The sequence below is a fragment of the Capsicum annuum genome, chromosome 2 (assembly GCF_002878395.1).
Source record: "Capsicum annuum cultivar UCD-10X-F1 chromosome 2, UCD10Xv1.1, whole genome shotgun sequence".
NCBI lineage: Eukaryota > Viridiplantae > Streptophyta > Magnoliopsida > Solanales > Solanaceae > Capsicum > Capsicum annuum.
Genome location: NC_061112.1, coordinates 153,849,781 through 153,865,921, shown reverse-complemented (window position 1 = coordinate 153,865,921; position 16,141 = coordinate 153,849,781). Strand labels below are relative to the sequence as shown.

At 36.5% G+C, this 16,141-nt stretch overlaps 3 protein-coding genes across 4 annotated transcripts; 1 reads left to right on the top strand and 2 right to left on the bottom strand.

Annotated features, from left to right (window-relative positions):
* Positions 1 to 1,070: 1,070 nt before the first annotated feature.
* LOC107860743 (cytochrome c1-2, heme protein, mitochondrial) lies at positions 1,071 to 6,430 on the bottom strand. Its single transcript, XM_016706211.2, has 8 exons — positions 6,295 to 6,430; positions 5,859 to 5,934; positions 4,794 to 5,014; positions 3,787 to 4,066; positions 3,610 to 3,681; positions 1,830 to 1,946; positions 1,655 to 1,720; positions 1,071 to 1,570 (listed from the first exon to the last, which is right to left on the bottom strand). Exons 2-8 carry the CDS (start codon positions 5,916 to 5,918, stop codon positions 1,454 to 1,456), a joined length of 933 nt encoding a protein of 310 aa, XP_016561697.2. The 5' UTR covers positions 5,919 to 5,934; positions 6,295 to 6,430; the 3' UTR covers positions 1,071 to 1,453.
* Positions 6,431 to 6,775: 345 nt separating this feature from the next.
* Positions 6,776 to 9,897, top strand: LOC107860746 (kelch repeat-containing protein At3g27220). 2 transcript variants are annotated; one of them, XM_016706216.2, is made up of 8 exons: positions 6,792 to 7,011; positions 7,127 to 7,206; positions 7,289 to 7,483; positions 7,653 to 7,882; positions 8,371 to 8,541; positions 8,796 to 8,901; positions 9,057 to 9,263; positions 9,445 to 9,897. In XM_016706216.2, exons 1-8 carry the CDS (start codon positions 6,942 to 6,944, stop codon positions 9,613 to 9,615), a joined length of 1,230 nt encoding a protein of 409 aa, XP_016561702.1. In that variant the 5' UTR covers positions 6,792 to 6,941; the 3' UTR covers positions 9,616 to 9,897. The 2 variants fall into 2 exon arrangements, with proteins under 2 accessions (XP_016561701.1, XP_016561702.1); XM_016706215.2 differs by having other exon boundaries at positions 6,776 to 7,206.
* A 145-nt stretch (positions 9,898 to 10,042) lies between these two features.
* LOC107860745 (COP9 signalosome complex subunit 3-like) lies at positions 10,043 to 15,867 on the bottom strand. The gene is made up of 12 exons (XM_016706214.2): positions 15,829 to 15,867; positions 15,438 to 15,742; positions 14,611 to 14,726; positions 14,274 to 14,520; positions 13,611 to 13,668; positions 13,392 to 13,481; positions 12,666 to 12,731; positions 11,770 to 11,859; positions 11,472 to 11,630; positions 11,269 to 11,390; positions 10,554 to 10,626; positions 10,043 to 10,463 (listed from the first exon to the last, which is right to left on the bottom strand). Exons 1-12 carry the CDS (start codon positions 15,850 to 15,852, stop codon positions 10,395 to 10,397), a joined length of 1,419 nt encoding a protein of 472 aa, XP_016561700.2. The 5' UTR covers positions 15,853 to 15,867; the 3' UTR covers positions 10,043 to 10,394.
* Between the last annotated feature and the right edge of the window lie 274 nt (positions 15,868 to 16,141).

Sequence of the window (16,141 nt, the reverse complement as noted above, 5' to 3'; positions counted from 1 at the left end):
ATACAAATAATTAGTATGTATTGTGCTATAAACCACAACTTTGATTCATGAATGCAATGCATGCAAAAAGATTTTAAAAGAGAAGGGTTGAAAAAATAATATGCACATGCATATGCACACACATAAAAATGGAAGACACATAACTGAAAGAAACAAAATCTTAAGAAGAAAGGTAAGGATAAAAAAAAATAGATACATGAACATGCAAACAGACAAGACCCATCATATTTGACAATAGAAAAGAGAGGATAAAAGTAATAGGAAAAATAGCAAGCAAAAATATAAAACGAAAAAAAGAAAAGTATTTATTTTTGAAGTTATAAAATATGTTTTTGACATTAGGAATTGTATTATTTTTTATTTATTAATAAATTTAATAATTGTTTATTAAATTAATTAATTATTTTAGTTGAATATCTTTTAAGATTAAGTAGCATTTTTTTGAACAGATAAATTGTTTCAAGTTTTTATAAAAAAAAAAAAAAAAGATAAATCGATGTTTAGCGTTAGACAAATTTTATACACGTTTAAAATATTCATCTCAATTAAGAATGCGGCATACACATCTTTCTAAGATATTTAGAATTTAAGGATGCAATAATGCGCCTTGACAAATATTTTTCTGAAATTATTTTTCATTGATTTATTTAACATAAAATAATAGACTAGTTTTAAATAAAATGAGCGAATTTAGGTTTTAACATAATTGGTCAAAATAGTTTAGTTTAATTATAAGTCAATAAAAGCGACCGTGCTAGAACCACGGGACTCGAGGGGTGCCTCACACCTTCCCTCGGTCAACAAAATTTCTTACCCGATCTTCTGTCTTCGCAGACCAACAAAGAGTCATTTCCTTTTGATTAGGAATTCAAAAAGACGACTTGGAACACCATAACTCAATTTCAAGTGGCGACTCTGTGATTAAAAACTAATCCCTATTCAATACCGTCGTCACTTTAATTGGAAAACCCTTCGACCTCGATCCCCTCGGCGAAAAAGGGGTTTGACACTGATTTGTAAGAAACTAAAGAGTTCTGAAAACATACGTAAACTGCAAATCGACCAACCAATAGCAAAGAACTTTATACTAAAATTCTTATTGAATCAATTGTATTGGTACCTCTTGGAAAAGGATTTAAGTTGGAGAAAATTGAATGTTTTGTCACAAAACTACAAATTTGGAGAAAGGAAAAGCCAAGTAAAATTTCACAACAGCCAAACCAAGCTCCACAAACAGGGATTACAACCTCGAAACAAGGTGAGAATGTCTCCCCTATAAAACACAAACTTTAAAGTTACCCGATTCTCTTATTTTGACTTCAGGTAGAAGAAAATTTTAGCCTGTTCGCTTTACCAAAAAAAACAGGCCATTCCAGACGTCAAACAAACAAACGCATTTTGCGAAAGATAATATTATTTGCCTGCTCCACAAGCAATCAAACAGGGGAATGTTCTAATTGACAACATCAAGGACCAGCTTCCGTGACTTGAGAACAGACCACCTCAAACGCCTGTAGTAAGCAGCTTGAAGTAGTGCAAGGGACAGTACAAATATCCACTTGAAGCCCATCTGCGGTGGAAATGCAAATATATCGGAAACTACCATAAAATAACACAAACATCATCATCTGTACAAATACCAAAAACAACAAACCAGTTTTCTCTCTTCCATCTCTGGTTCAGCAGCCCAAGTTAAAAATGACACAATATCTTTCCCCATCTACACAATAATGCAAGGACAAATTAGCTCATTTATAGTGAAACAGAGTAGTGTAGCTCATGTCTATAAAACTACATGCAGCCAGCTCCAACCAAGTGAGGAGACCAACCTGAGCTTCTGTTGCAGGGGTACCATCTTCATACTCAACAGCACCATCATTAAGCATTTTCGGCATTGCAATGGCTCCCCCAGGGAAGTAAGGATTGTAGTGCAGTCCTTCACGAATCTACAGTATGGTTGTAGCATGACAGATCAGTCAAAGAGACAAGGAACGCCAATATTATGTGGACAAGATCTAATAATCTAATTATATTCAGCTAATAAAATGGCTGACTTTGATTAGATTATGTTCAAAAACAACCACAACATTTAGGAAGGCTAGGTAAGCAAGCAAACCAACAAATGCACCATGAGATGTTTCTCGAATAGAGATCCTAGATGGGATCATTTTAGGATCCCATGATTGGATCATAGTAGGACCGTAAGATCCAAGCAAATATACAAACAAGTATTATATTTTTTGATTGACAGCTCAAAATGAGATTAAGAAAAATAAGTTCACAATATATGTGGGTTGGTTATTATAGTATATGGTTTATCTGCACCTGTTGGTCTTGGAGTTTGTTGCCCAGCCCGTAAAAGTTAAGGAAATACAATATACTAGGATCAATGCGAGTGAGTGTAAGTCTAAAGATCTACTGTCTGGATTGATCTAACACAATCCTACAATCAGGCTCACAAATTCTCATGTGAGATCCTATGCAACTATAATTTGATCCAACATACTCTGATCCTCTCACTTCTCGATTTCCACAAGTGATTTGGTTAAATTAATGAATTCATACTGTACAATTATTGATTTCAATTCAGGTCACAGTTGAGACTACATAGAATAAGATGCCTATCAGTGTCAAAGCAGTGCACAAACCCTGCCCTCTCAGCTGCAGCATCGAACACATCACGACAAGGGCTGGAAATTTATCCATGACTATCAGTGTCAAAGCAGTACATAAACCCTGCCCTCTCAGCTGCAGCATCGAACATATCACGACAAGGGCTGGAGACTTATCCTACTTCGCTTACAGTCAGAAGCAAGAAATCACTGTGTAACCATGTTCTTGTGTCATGTTGCGGGTAATTTCATTTTTTGGACCATAACAAAAAGAATAAAACAACTTAGAGACAAACATGCGGATTCAAATGTTTTTAGAGAAACGAGAAGGAGAGCTAATTCCACTTCACAAAGTTGCTCACGCCACACAACCAGCTACAAAATAAAGGGGAAAATGAAGATAGGGGGAAAAAACATTTCATACTAAAAGGCAAACTGCCCCTTGGGGATTTCTTGGTTATCAAATGAAAAAAATATTCCATATGGAAATTGTAATCCAAAGGGCTGGAAATTTATCCATGACTATCAGTGTCAAAGCAGTACATAAACCCTGCCCTCTCAGCTGCAGCATCGAACATATCACGACAAGGGCTGGAGACTTATCCTACTTCGCTTACAGTCAGAAGCAAGAAATCACTGTGTAACCATGTTCTTGTGTCATGTTGCGGGTAATTTCATTTTTTGGACCATAACAAAAAGAATAAAACAACTTAGAGACAAACATGCGGATTCAAATGTTTTTAGAGAAACGAGAAGGAGAGCTAATTCCACTTCACAAAGTTGCTCACGCCACACAACCAGCTACAAAATAAAGGGGAAAATGAAGATAGGGGGAAAAAACATTTCATACTAAAAGGCAAACTGCCCCTTGGGGATTTCTTGGTTATCAAATGAAAAAAATATTCCATATGGAAATTGTAATCCAACAGTGCAGAAGGTATAAAAGCTTCACGATTCAAATTAGCGTCTAAGATACAGAGAGGACAATGATACTTACTGAAACACCAGCAGGAGGATCACGATAGCCAGTTAGAAGAGCAAACACATAGTTTTGACCATTATGACGTGCCTGAGAAACAGAATGTAAGATATATGGGCCAGATAATTAATGACTGAAAATAGAAATAGAAAGGACGTTCAATCTCAAAAACCAGAAACAAAAAGGAGGAAATACTTTTGTAATAAGACTTAAATCTGGAGGGTAGGCTCCCCCATTAGCAAATCTAGCAGCTGCTTCATTTGGATATGGCTGAGGAAAACGATCACTCAGTTTACCAGGACGAGTAAACATTTCACCCTCATCATTAGGCCCATCCACCACCTCAATTTCAGCTGCCATAGCCTTTACTTCCTCCTCTGTATATGCCACCCCGACCAAGTCACGATATGCAACAAGTGACATTGAATGACAAGATGCACATACTTGTTGATAAACCTGGTGACCACGACGAATCCTGTTTGCCACAAGAGCACCCAAAATGATTCAACTAAAATAATACTATGATACAGCTAGCTGACTTCTGAAGCAGGTCTCAAATACTTTCTTTTTATCCCAGCAGTATAAATTTAAACAATTGCACAATATCTTTTTTTTTCTTGTGATAGGTAATGCAAAATGCGGAATGTCTTGCCAGCTTAAAGATGCAAAAAGTCTTGATTTTCAAACTTCTATGTATTGACACCTTGAAATTAAAAGGACAAGAAGTACATTTGTAAACCAAATGACAAGCAGCAAATTTCATAGTTGGTGCTTGGGAATTTAATGATGCCACATCCAAATCTTATGGTGTTTTTTCCATATCATATCTGACGCTTCCATGTGTTTAGGCCAAACATGAGAATGGAATGATATTTCATTTAGAAAGGTCCTTCCATGCTATGCCAGATAAATGCAAATGGAATGCAGCGTTCTTTAAGTGATTGAGCCGTATAAGTTATAACTGTTGAAATGCACCTGGCAAAAATTCCTCTTATCACAAAATCAGATACCCTGAAACCCTTATCCTTTTCTTTAAAGGGATGGAAGCATACACACTACATAGAACATTCTTTACCCATAAAAGTCTTGACATTTTTATCCTTTTATCTGAAGGGACAAGTGGGGGAGAGGGCAACTGAAAGCAGAGAACAAAAAAGACAACAGAGAGCCAGGGGGCAATAAGAGATTCAGGGGAAACTCACGAAGCATGATCATATGAACTAAGAATGCCTGCATGAGGCCAAGGATAGCTTGGACATTCCAAACCGTGTTCAGCCTCATCAGCCGATGCTACTGTCGACAAACCTAAGAGTCCAGATACACCCGCTCCAACGAGTGCTAATGTTTTGAAGGACTTCATGCCAAAAGATCCAAATTCTTCTTGCGCTTTTTTGGAAAGAAAGGGTGACAAAATTGGAGAGGCCTGCAAATTCATGTAGTTTAACAAAAGATTTTGGACAATTTGAAATTGATAGGACGCAAATCATTCAACTAAATCTATTTTTAGTCAATCTAGCCTTGGTGGACAGATGTGACTCTTCACATCTGTCCTAGCCTTGGTGGACAGAGTTACCTCATATCTGTTGCTGGTGGGATGTGGCAGGTGTCCGTGGATTTCGTCGAGGTGCGCGAAAGCTGGCCCGGACACCACGGTTGTCCAAAAAAATAAAAAAATCTTTCAACTAAATCAGTTACAATCACAAAATTTCCCACATCATATATGAGCTCCAGCACAGTCAGTAGTGATTTCTCAGACTACTTTTTGGCATAGTGCCGCGATAAGGATGTTACATGATCAGGCAGCACAACACTTTTACCTATATAACCGTAAATACAAGCAGGAAAATGCAGACCCCATTCGCAAAAAACAATTAAATGCAGGCTCACAAAATGCTTAACCTCTTTCCAATTTGCATGGTGACAGAAAGCTTTCCAAATTGCTAGATTGGATATATTTAAAGAACCCACTTCTACTAGGCTTAAGAACATTAATCTTCTATTCTAGTTTATTCTTCTACGCACACAGAAATCAAAATATGACCTAACATATTGTCGAACAAAAATAAACAGCTTTGAAATGTGCTTCTAGTAAGAGCCAATGAAATGCATTTCAAATACGAAACATCAGTGTACAGAAAAACGAGAGCAGAAACATATTTTGAAGAGATAAAGTATGCATTTTGAGGGCAATAAAATCTCCTTATATACATAAACCAATGAATCAGAGTACAAACATAGGCTAAGAAGAAAGCGATGCACAGCCATACCTTGGATTCAGATTGAAATTTCCTGCCTAATAAGCGATGGATTGCTCTACCTCCCAACATTATTAGTCAAAGCCCCCTGTCAGTAAAATCAGAAAAGTTAAAATAGGAAACATAACATAAAACATTAACTCAGAGATTTGATTAAAGGGCAGCCCATTGCACTACAGCTCCCACTATAATAACAAAGATCCATTGTACACAGCCTCAACAGATTTGATTATTTGCTTCAAAGTCAATACGCCTAAAAGAGGACTACAAATTTAATAAATCTCCTACTACAGTCCCCTAATTCCCTATAAAACAACTTTCTGCCATCTGCAAATTCCTTTTGCTCAAAACAACGTTAACAAGTAAGACGAATCCTAAGATGTTTTTGAAAATGAAACAAGCTAAAGTTTCGAGGAAATTGAGGAGAAAAGGAGGACGAAAAGCTCACCGGAGAAGGACCGTACGGAGGATTGATCGACGGCGATTGGACAAATAGCTCCTGAGAGAGAGATCCGGAAAACCAGAATAGTTTTTCAATACTGTTCTGAATATAGTAAGAGGAGGAGGCTTTGCTCCAGTACGAGCTGTTCTAGCTTTTTCACTGGGCCTTCCGATAATAAATGAATTTGGGCCCAAGGAAGAAGATACCCAGCTAATTTGATTGGGCCTTCGGAGGATCGAAGAAAGTTGGCCCAAAGTAGAAAGAAGAGTTTGTTCCGTGTGTCCCATTTTTCCAATTTAATCACTCAATTTGTCCTTCAAAAGGACTGGTCTAGAAATCGATTTTATACAAAATATAATTTGTGATTAATTCAATATATAAATAGAGCTAAGTGGCAGTTAAGATAATCTATAGTATGATTTATGTTTAATTTTGATACTTATGTATATTAGTCTGAATTTCATTTACTATAAAACTATATTAAACTTTAAAAAGGATAGTTTCCATTTTCCACGCAAATAGAAAAATGGAGGCAGAAAAAACAACGGTGAAGGGAAACCAGAGAAGTGGGAAAAAAAAAAAAAAAACCATTAGCGGCCGCGCTTGTTCCTCTTTAAATAATACATCAACTAATATCTATCATATTCATATATATGAATGGCAGCACAAATGAAATGAGTATTCTTTCAGCTTCTGTATTTCTATTATTACTACAACAGAATGGTAAGATCGACGACAGCAAAGCACGGTTTCGCAAAACCCATCATTATTCTTCTTTCCTTTGTTGCTCTTATTGCTATTTCCTTGACCCGTGATTTCCATTCCGCTTCTTCTTCAGCTTACCTTTCTCGTGCTGCCACTTGGTCTCCTCAAAAATACCATATTGTTCCTCCTAACGTCTCCAATGATTCTCCAAAGGTTGGTTGGTTAGTTACTCCACAATAATTAATGCTTTTATTTATGATGTTATGATTCAATATTGCATTCATTTTGTACGTAGATTGCGGATGTTGTAGGAGGAAGTAACAGGGATCGTTACCCTGAGAGAGCGTTGTCCATGACCTATGCTGATTTGCCTGCTCCTGCATTGATATGGGAACAGATGCCATCTGCACCTGTCCCTCGTTTGGATGGCTATTCTATTCAGATCAACGATTCCCTTTTTGTTTTTGCAGGTTATGCAAATCTAGACCATGTAAACATTCTCATCTCCCTTGTTATCCCTTTTTTTCTTTTGGTGACGTTGGGTAATGCTAACATCGTGCCATAGGCTAGGGTGGCCCTGGTTTAGTCCTGATGGAACATGGCGCTTACTCGCTTAATCCTAACAGGGAAGTTAACTGATACTATGTATGCTTATATAGGTGCATTCTCATGTTGATGTGTACAATTTTTCAACAAATACATGGACTGAGAGTTTCGCAATACCAAAAGATATGGCAAATTCACATTTAGGGGTGGCTACTGATGGAAGATACATATATATAGTGACAGGACAATATGGTCCTCAATGCAGGGGACCTACAGCTACAACATTTGTTTTGGACACACAGAACAGAAAATGGGAAAGCTTGCCACCATTACCAGCACCAAGGTATGTGTCCTAACTGGCTGGCTATTCCTAGAACACATCTCTCACAAGTCTATTGTGACATTAAACCTAGACTAGGTTGTGTACCTTATCTCTTACAATAATCACCTATGAAAATGAGGGTTGTTGATATAATATCATTTTCTCATGCCGCTAAGGGCTAGTGCTCAATGAAGTGGTTTGAGAAACTAGGGTTTGTAGATCTAATATCAATTTCTCATACTTCAAAATCTTCATCTGCTGAGGTTAGCACTGCCCCTAGTGGTAAGGTACAACAGCTAATGTGTGGGTTAGGCACATGTCACGGTTTCAAATACTACTGCAGACAAAAGCTAATGCGTGCATCTTGGGCCCGCAGAGATTTCTCAGTTATAAGAAAAGGAAGGTTCAAGATTAGCATTACATTCTAGTGATATCATATTGAAGTAATGAAAACATCATGGATGAGTTTGATACCCAAAGCTAGAGTAATGACTAGGATTTTTTCTCAGGTATGCACCAGCAACTCAGCTTTGGAAAGGCAGGCTCCATGTGATGGGTGGAAGCAAAGAGAATCGCCACACCCCTGGAATAGATCATTGGAGTCTTGCAGTCGCAAATGGAAAAGCCTTAGAGAAGCAATGGCGCAAAGAAGTTCCCATTCCTCGCGGAGGACCACATAGGTTTGTCAATTATTCTTACTAAAGCTATAGCCTCTTGTTCCATTTTATTTTTGTGAGGCGATTCTAAGTTAGTACTATGTTGAGGTCAAGTGGTTCAAATGTGAGTATTTTGAGAATGTTCATTACATGAACTTTGGTGCAGATCAATTCATAATGTCTAACAGGTCCATATTAGAAAATGTCCTCTCCTTTCTTCGAAGCTACACACCAGAACAATTTATTTCAAGACCTGATTTTGAAACTTTTCTCTACAGGGCCTGTATTGTTGTTGATGATCGGCTTTATGTAATTGGTGGTCAAGAGGGTGATTTCATGGCCAAACCTGGCTCACCCATCTTTAAATGTTCACGAAGGCTCGAGGTACATGTTGCTAAAGTTTTTATCCATGTTCAGTTATCTAATTATTAAGCATTCGTGTTTCAGTATGGTTGGCTAAATTTGAGGTTTTGTCTTCCTTCTAACAGTCGTATCTAAAAGGTTTTTCCTTGCTCTTATTTCTATACCTGTGGCCTAAGGTGGTTTATGGAGATGTTTATATGCTGGATGAAAGTACGAAATGGAAAGCGTTGCCTTCTATGCCAAAACCGGATTCACACATAGAATGTTCTTGGGTTATTGTAAATAATTCCATTGTTATTGTTGGAGGCACAACAGAGAAGCATCCTGTGACCAAAAGGATGATTTTAGTTGGAGAGGTGTTCCAGTTCAACCTAAATACACTGGTATTTACCTTTTCTATTCACTGCAAACAATCATCTTTTATCTTAAACTGCATAATTAGTTTTCACCATAGAGCCTTCACTACTCTGTTTCATTGCCTTCAGTTCGAGATACTGCATCACTTATTTCCATATTTAATATTGTTGGTTACTGAGATTGTTTTTTGTTTTACAACTTGTATAGACATGGTCTGTCATAGGAAAGATGCCATATAGGGCGAAGACGACACTGGCAGGATTTTGGGATGGATGGTTGTATTTCACCTCTGGACAGCGGGATAGAGGACCAGATAATCCACAGCCCAGGAAAGTAGTAGGAGATATGTGGAGAACCAAATTGAAACTGTTACATTGATGCGTTGTTTATTCCTAGCGACCATGTCGCTTTTCAATGTAATTGAATGTCAATGTCAACTTCATTCATTATTTGCAAAGAGAACATATAGATTTAATGTCAAGGTTAGGTTCATACACTAGGCAGTATCATTTAGGCAGTCGTAATTAGCTTATTTGGCGACTCATCGCCATCTCTGACTTCCAATAGAAGTTTGTCAAAAGCGCGTTGATTCCAATTGTACGAAAAGACTACAAACAAATATATAGTGAAGCCCAGAACATCCTGTTTGCTTTTAGCATACTTTGTTGAGTTCTACACCTGCTCAAAGTCTGCATCCGTTGACCATGCAGAGCATCTTATTTTGCCATTACATGCTCCAGTTTTAGCTAGGCAGATATCCGCAAGGCATAAGGAAAAAGGAAAAGAGGCATTCAACGAATAATGATAGAAAGAAGGGTACCCATTTTTGTTATAACTCAGAACTGGGAGATCTCTTTAAACAAAGTCCACCAAAGAACATAAATATTATGATCCTCCTAGCAGCCAACTGCAACTAGAAAGTTTCCTTGCCAGATCAACTAAAACTAGAGCAAGCAGTTGAACCTGGCCAAAAGACAAAAGGCAGAAGGGCAAAGGGAACAGACATGATACACCACTGACTGAACCAGGAGTTAACTACACCTATTTCCTTATCTTATCCATTTCTCGAGGACAAAGAAACAAAGTTTGCTTATATTTCAAATGAACATATCAGCATCATTTGATATATTTACTCAGAGAACTAGACTTGGCTCATCTCAGATAGTGAATTTCTGAGGAACACCATCAAAATCATCAAAATCAAATCTCTGTCTCTCCTTACCAACCTGAATAGCAAGGAAACACAATTTCAATTAGTGAAAATACAGTAGTTCTATTAAGTAGCTAGCTAAAGAGGACTTTGACATAGTTTTTACCTTCCCTAGGTACATAGGATCACATGACATAAGTTCATCCATAGAAGTCAACTTTTTCGACAGCACCATCAATCTGCAGCAGATAAACAAACTTATATCATTGCAGTTTTTAGGTAAACTTTCTGTAGCAATTGATAGAACAGTAACAATAAAAGCAGGCTTCACATATTTGTTGGTTCTTCAAAACATAGGTACACAAAGAGCGTGATAGAGATGTCAAGATTAAAGTAACGTAAAAGAGAACCCTAGTCTTATACAGTGGTAAGACTCTTTTACCCTCACAGTAATATCAATAATTGATGTAAAGTAAAATTCTCAACCTATTGTTATATCTTTTTGATAACCGTGGTGAATTCTCAACTTATTTATGTACAACTACTAAATTTCAGTCTCACCCACCCTTACCAACTCGTTTTATTAGAAACACCCTGCTTATGTAGGTACAATGGTGCAGATATCCACTGCTGGATGGAAATTGGCATCCCTTTGTACATATCACCCATCATTAATAACACATGCAAAAGTTTAAATTCATTCCAAATTTATAGGGAGTTAGAAATTAAATGTAAATTTTTTAAAAAACCAAACAGTAGCTATAGCCACCACATTGGACAGAAAAATGACAGCCTAACTACAAGAAAATTGTACTCCTGCTTAACTAAAATTACATTCTAGAATATCTGTGTCCAATGACCAACGTTAACAAAAGTCTCACCTCTTAATTGATGAATCGATGTGTTCAATCATTCCACATGTTTTATATTGCTCAGGATCCTCCAGAAATCTAACCATACCATCCTTCTGATTGATTGTTGCATATATCTGACCATCTTCAATCTGTAAACAAAAGAAAACATCAGCATTTCAAGATCCAATGTTGAAAACTTACACAATCCAGTAGATTAAAAAGCAGGATACCATCTGAAGCACATGCATTTCTGCCTCTTTAGGACCTCTTAGCTGGACAGTGTTAGCAATATCTTGGAGGGAAAGAGTTAGGTATGTTTGAGTTAACCGCTGAATATTGCGTTTATACATAGAAGACACTACTTGCATTACTAATCCAAGATTATTATCCTGAAAAATTAGGAAAAGAATATTTAAACTTTCACAAAAGATAGACTAACAAGGGAGTTTGAGAATTGAGAGCACCCATGCTTTCATCTTAGCTGCTAGAAGATCAAGAAATGCACCAGTTCACCTCAAGAAAACTTACAGTTTCAAACTTTTCCTGGTTTGTTTGAACAAATGTCTCAAGCTCAGAGATTTTTCCAGTGCCATAACTGTTTGACAACTCCAGGTAGGGCTGCTCAAAAGGGAAAAATGGAACAAATAAGTAGTTCAAATTAAATTCCACACATGCCAGACACTATCCTTGATATAGGTGTCTCTTCAGTCTCCTCCCAATTGTACACTAAACAAATTTTGACGACTCTCAACATTTACTTTTCCAATACATCAATTTTTATTGTATTAAATCACCAATGGTGCCAAAACATATGTAGTAATGTACACAACGTACTCACGATCTCCTATCAAGCCTACCATATATCTATATACAAAAATACATTCTTCCTTTCACTTCTACTCCCTCGATTCCAAAACAGTTGTCATGTTTACTTCTCGAGAAACAATTTGACTAATTTTCAAAGATGAATTAAATTAGACTGATTCAATAATTTAAAATAAAATGTACATATTCAAAAACTATACGAGAAGTCTTATCAATTGCAATTTTTTGACACATCAATATGATGAAAAAATACACCCTAAAATGTTGGTCAAATTTCATATCATTAGACTCTCAAAATGGAAGTTGTCCCAGGTATTTTAGAACAGAGGAGTATTAGATATTGATCTATTTTTGTTTCATCATCATTTATGCAGTCCTATGCCCAGCCTACTAATACAAAATAATGCAATGCTTATATTTTGAAACCGCATTTGAATCAGTACCAGATTTCTAACATCAATATTGTAATGCCAACTGTGTTTACTCAACTGATCTTGTATTGTCACCAAATCATTTGAGGGAAAATATTCCTTCCATTTTTGCTTTGGGAAACCCAGACACACGACTAGGAACAAATGTTTGCACAGTGAAATAATTACCTGGCAGTAGTTCTTTAAGTTCCTTTGAGCCACGGAAGAAGTGTATTTTGGAAAACTGGTAGAGAACTGTCATCAGAAGCAAACCTCAATTTAATCAGGAGAATGAAACCTGGAGGAATAAACACCGGAAAAATGGCCCTAAATATTCTTTATTTCGTTGAGAAGATTTGTTGTTGTTCGGTGTGTGTGTGTGGTGAGGTTGGGGGGCGCTTAAATCTCTGCTCAAAGTGCATATTTACAAGCCAAAATCATTTTAAAAAGTTGACTCTTTGCGACCCAAACTAAACGAGTCCAAGGGTGAAACTCTTTGTAAAATAAGAAGGTTATACTGTAGTGCAAGCTCAAGCCCCTGAAATGAGACTCGCATAAATCTCACTAACTGCCCTCCAACGGAGACGTAACACTGTTACTAAGATAGTACTCCCTCCGTTTCGGAATAAGTGAATTGTTGGAGTATTTATTGGTGTTTCAAAATAAGTGAATCATTGAATTTTTTTCCAAATTTGCCCTTATGATTTGACAACCAATTAACTTTTGAAAAGGTATTACAAGGTCAACTTTTTCTTTTTTGGGGTAAAAATGGAAAGTTATGTTAAATTTATGTCTTTAATGGTTTTTTCTGTGCCAAAATCCAACAATTCATTTATTATGAAACGGAGGGAACATATTGCTTAGGAGGATAAATATTATCACCAAAAGTAAGTAAAAAATGGTGGAAAAACACACCTGCCCAAGATGAATCAGTGAAACCAAAATGTACTTTTTGTAAGCTTCAATTGCAATTGCATTTAGAGTAGACATAGGCGCTGTCACAACCTAGAAAAAATATAAAAGCTGGAATCAGCACAAACTAACAATTATGTCAATATATAGTAACATGCAAAAAGGGAATAACAAAAGCAAATACAAGTAAAGGAAACATGGAATGAGAAAACAATAGCATACGTTGTGTAAGAGTTCCAATGCTTTGAGGAACTGCTTTTGTCCAATGCAAACCATTCCCCTGTTATCATGTCCAAAATGATAAGACGTGTCAACAAGAATAAGACACAAATCCAAGAAAATCCAGAGAGTGACTGAAAGATCACATCAGTGAGTTTAATTAAGAAAATATATTACTCAATGCCATTTTATAATTGATGCATCACTCGTGATTAACGTTCCTTCTCCAACCCTATAGCTTCCCTCAACACACTTTAAACTACGGACCTTCAACAAAGGCAAGGTCAGCAAAAAACATTTCTGCTGATGGGGCTGTTAAGAACTTGGATAGCTTGGAGAACTAAACACTGACAAAAGTAAAATGCAGATGTAGATTAATGTAATACCAATACAATGGGCGAATGTCAAACCCCTTTTGTGAGATAACTATAAAGGCATATACAATATTCATATGCGAGCTAAGATTCTCCTATTTCCTAGATTAGAAAACAAATTGATGGGAAAGCGCGATGATTTAAATATGTATTGAACTATCCTATGTCCACAGAACATATTCCAATTTTTTCTTTTTTAAAAAAGGGATCAATAAGAGAAATTTTAGCAAGGCATGGAACAAGGGCACGAAACCACCACAACTGAAATAACTTCAAAGCTGAAACAACTGACCCGTAGTAACAATAGAGAAAATAGTCTCGTGGCTGATCAGTTTCATAAATGTCATCCTCCAGCACAGAGATGCCAGTTTTATAGCACTTTGCCAATATACATAGAAGAAGAAAATCGGCATGCAATGTTGTTAATTGCTCAGAGGAGGATTGCAGTTTCCGAATAGCAGTCAGCATTGAAGCCACACCACGTATTGGAGCTTCCAGCGAGATAACTAGCTCCTTAAACCTTTTACAAAGAGTAATGACTGCAAACACAAATTGCGGACATGCCTCTATAAGTTAGACCAGAAACAGGAATATTCACAAAAGCTATTCCAGAAATCAAAGAAAATTACATTTATCGGGCGCCATACGGATTTGTTCTACGTCACATAAATTGATAAATTTAGCGATAGGAACAAGCAGTTCGTTTATTTGCTCCTTTGCAACTGGGAATATCGTGCATGCCTCCCTGTCAGTTAACAAACACAACCATATGAGTAATACACACTAGACATAGTACAAAAGCACCTCCCACCGGTACAAGTACCCGAAAATCCTATCCCATCTGTATGAGTTTCATACATAACCTACTGTGTGTGAGTTTCCTACCTGAACTATGACCTATTAATTATTTAATCTACCTACCCAAAATATCACCATTGTTCACTTAGGAAAAGTGAATAATTGATAGTTGATGTATACTTTGATAAATAATTGGTGATAGCACAGGTAGTGAACTCGCACATCAAATTGTTTTTGACCCTTCACTCTATAATCTACCGGTGGTTAATATAAGGAGTGTAGGATGAAAAATACACCTAATGCATTCTGATTTTTTGAGCTTCCTACCTGAACTATCACCAACAATTTATCAAAACACACCTCAACTATTAACTATTTGAGTTTTGCATCCGAAATTTCAAGTAGGAAAAGTGAACAATGAATAGTTGAGTTGTGTTTTTTTGATAAATAAATGGTGATAGTTGAGGTAGAGAACTCGCACACCTCAGGTAGGAAACTCAGACACATGATAATTCAGGTATAAAACTCATAAAATGAGACAGATAAAGCATAGTTTTTGACAATTATCTCAAATTAACGCAAAAGATGTTCACTAAAATTAAATCATCTGTTCAACTCGTAATAGAAACCCTAAGTAGAGGTTATAAAGATAACATACAAGATATAGAGAAAGCCGAGGGAGTGTTGGGAAGGATCGAGTTGAGGGAGAGAAGAGAACAATAGAGAGAAGTCGGAATGGAGTAGCTCTTCCGATTGTTTGAGAAAGCTGTGAAGCTGTGCTTGGTCTGACGCAGTGCTCGATAGTGCTTGGATTTGAGCCAAAAGCGATTCCATTGAATTCATGTTCAGATTCATCTCTTTTCGCTCACCAATTCCACTGATGAATTGATGGTACGAGCGGATTCCTCGAGTGTTCAACACCTCTTTGATATGAGCAACGGGCTGAGGGGCCTTCAACTGGGCCTGCAAAAAGTTTCATTTATATAAAAATACATTAAGCATGTTATTATCAAAAAAAAAAAAAAAAAAAATTGATATATGAATCAAACTTGAGTAATTGTAACCGACTTCATTAACTAATTTTAATCATGTAAGAACTAATTTTATTTAAGAAAAATATATTTTCATTCTAAATGACGTGAATAGATTTATATTTATATGATATATGATTCATGTATTTGGAAATGATTTATTTGACATAAAACTTAAAAAGATTGTACCGTGATATAATCATTTATGTGATAGGAGAGATTTGGGAAACTTGCGACATTTGTAAGTAAAAAAAAAATTCAATAACAACCCAATACAAAATACAATATTCTTTTAAAACGATAGTAGTCTCGCATCCTTTCACACTGTTGA

Bases quoted from the DNA above. Each gene is read 5' to 3' on its own strand.
- LOC107860743 (XM_016706211.2), bottom strand. From the start codon at position 5,918: ATGTTGGGAGGTAGAGCAATCCATCGCTTATTAGGCAGGAAATTTCAA. The intron at 1,721-1,829 runs GTTGGTCTCCTC...ATTATTGTGTAG, and splicing joins CCCCTGCAACAGAAGCTCAG to ATGGGGAAAGATATTGTGTC. The intron at 1,571-1,654 runs GTTTGTTGTTTT...TTTCCACCGCAG, and splicing joins AGATGGAAGAGAGAAAACTG to ATGGGCTTCAAGTGGATATT.
- LOC107860746 (XM_016706215.2), top strand. From the start codon at position 7,009: ATGGTAAGATCGACGACAGCAAAGCACGGTTTCGCAAAACCCATCATT. The intron at 7,207-7,288 runs GTTGGTTGGTTA...TTTTGTACGTAG, and splicing joins TCTCCAATGATTCTCCAAAG to ATTGCGGATGTTGTAGGAGG. The intron at 8,902-9,056 runs GTACATGTTGCT...CTGTGGCCTAAG, and splicing joins AATGTTCACGAAGGCTCGAG to GTGGTTTATGGAGATGTTTA.
- LOC107860745 (XM_016706214.2), bottom strand. From the start codon at position 15,852: ATGAAGTCGGTTACAATTACTCAA. The intron at 14,521-14,610 runs GTAATTTTCTTT...TTGTGTTTGCAG, and splicing joins CCGTATGGCGCCCGATAAAT to TCATTACTCTTTGTAAAAGG. The intron at 11,391-11,471 runs GTATCCTGCTTT...TTTTGTTTACAG, and splicing joins AAATGCATGTGCTTCAGATG to ATTGAAGATGGTCAGATATA.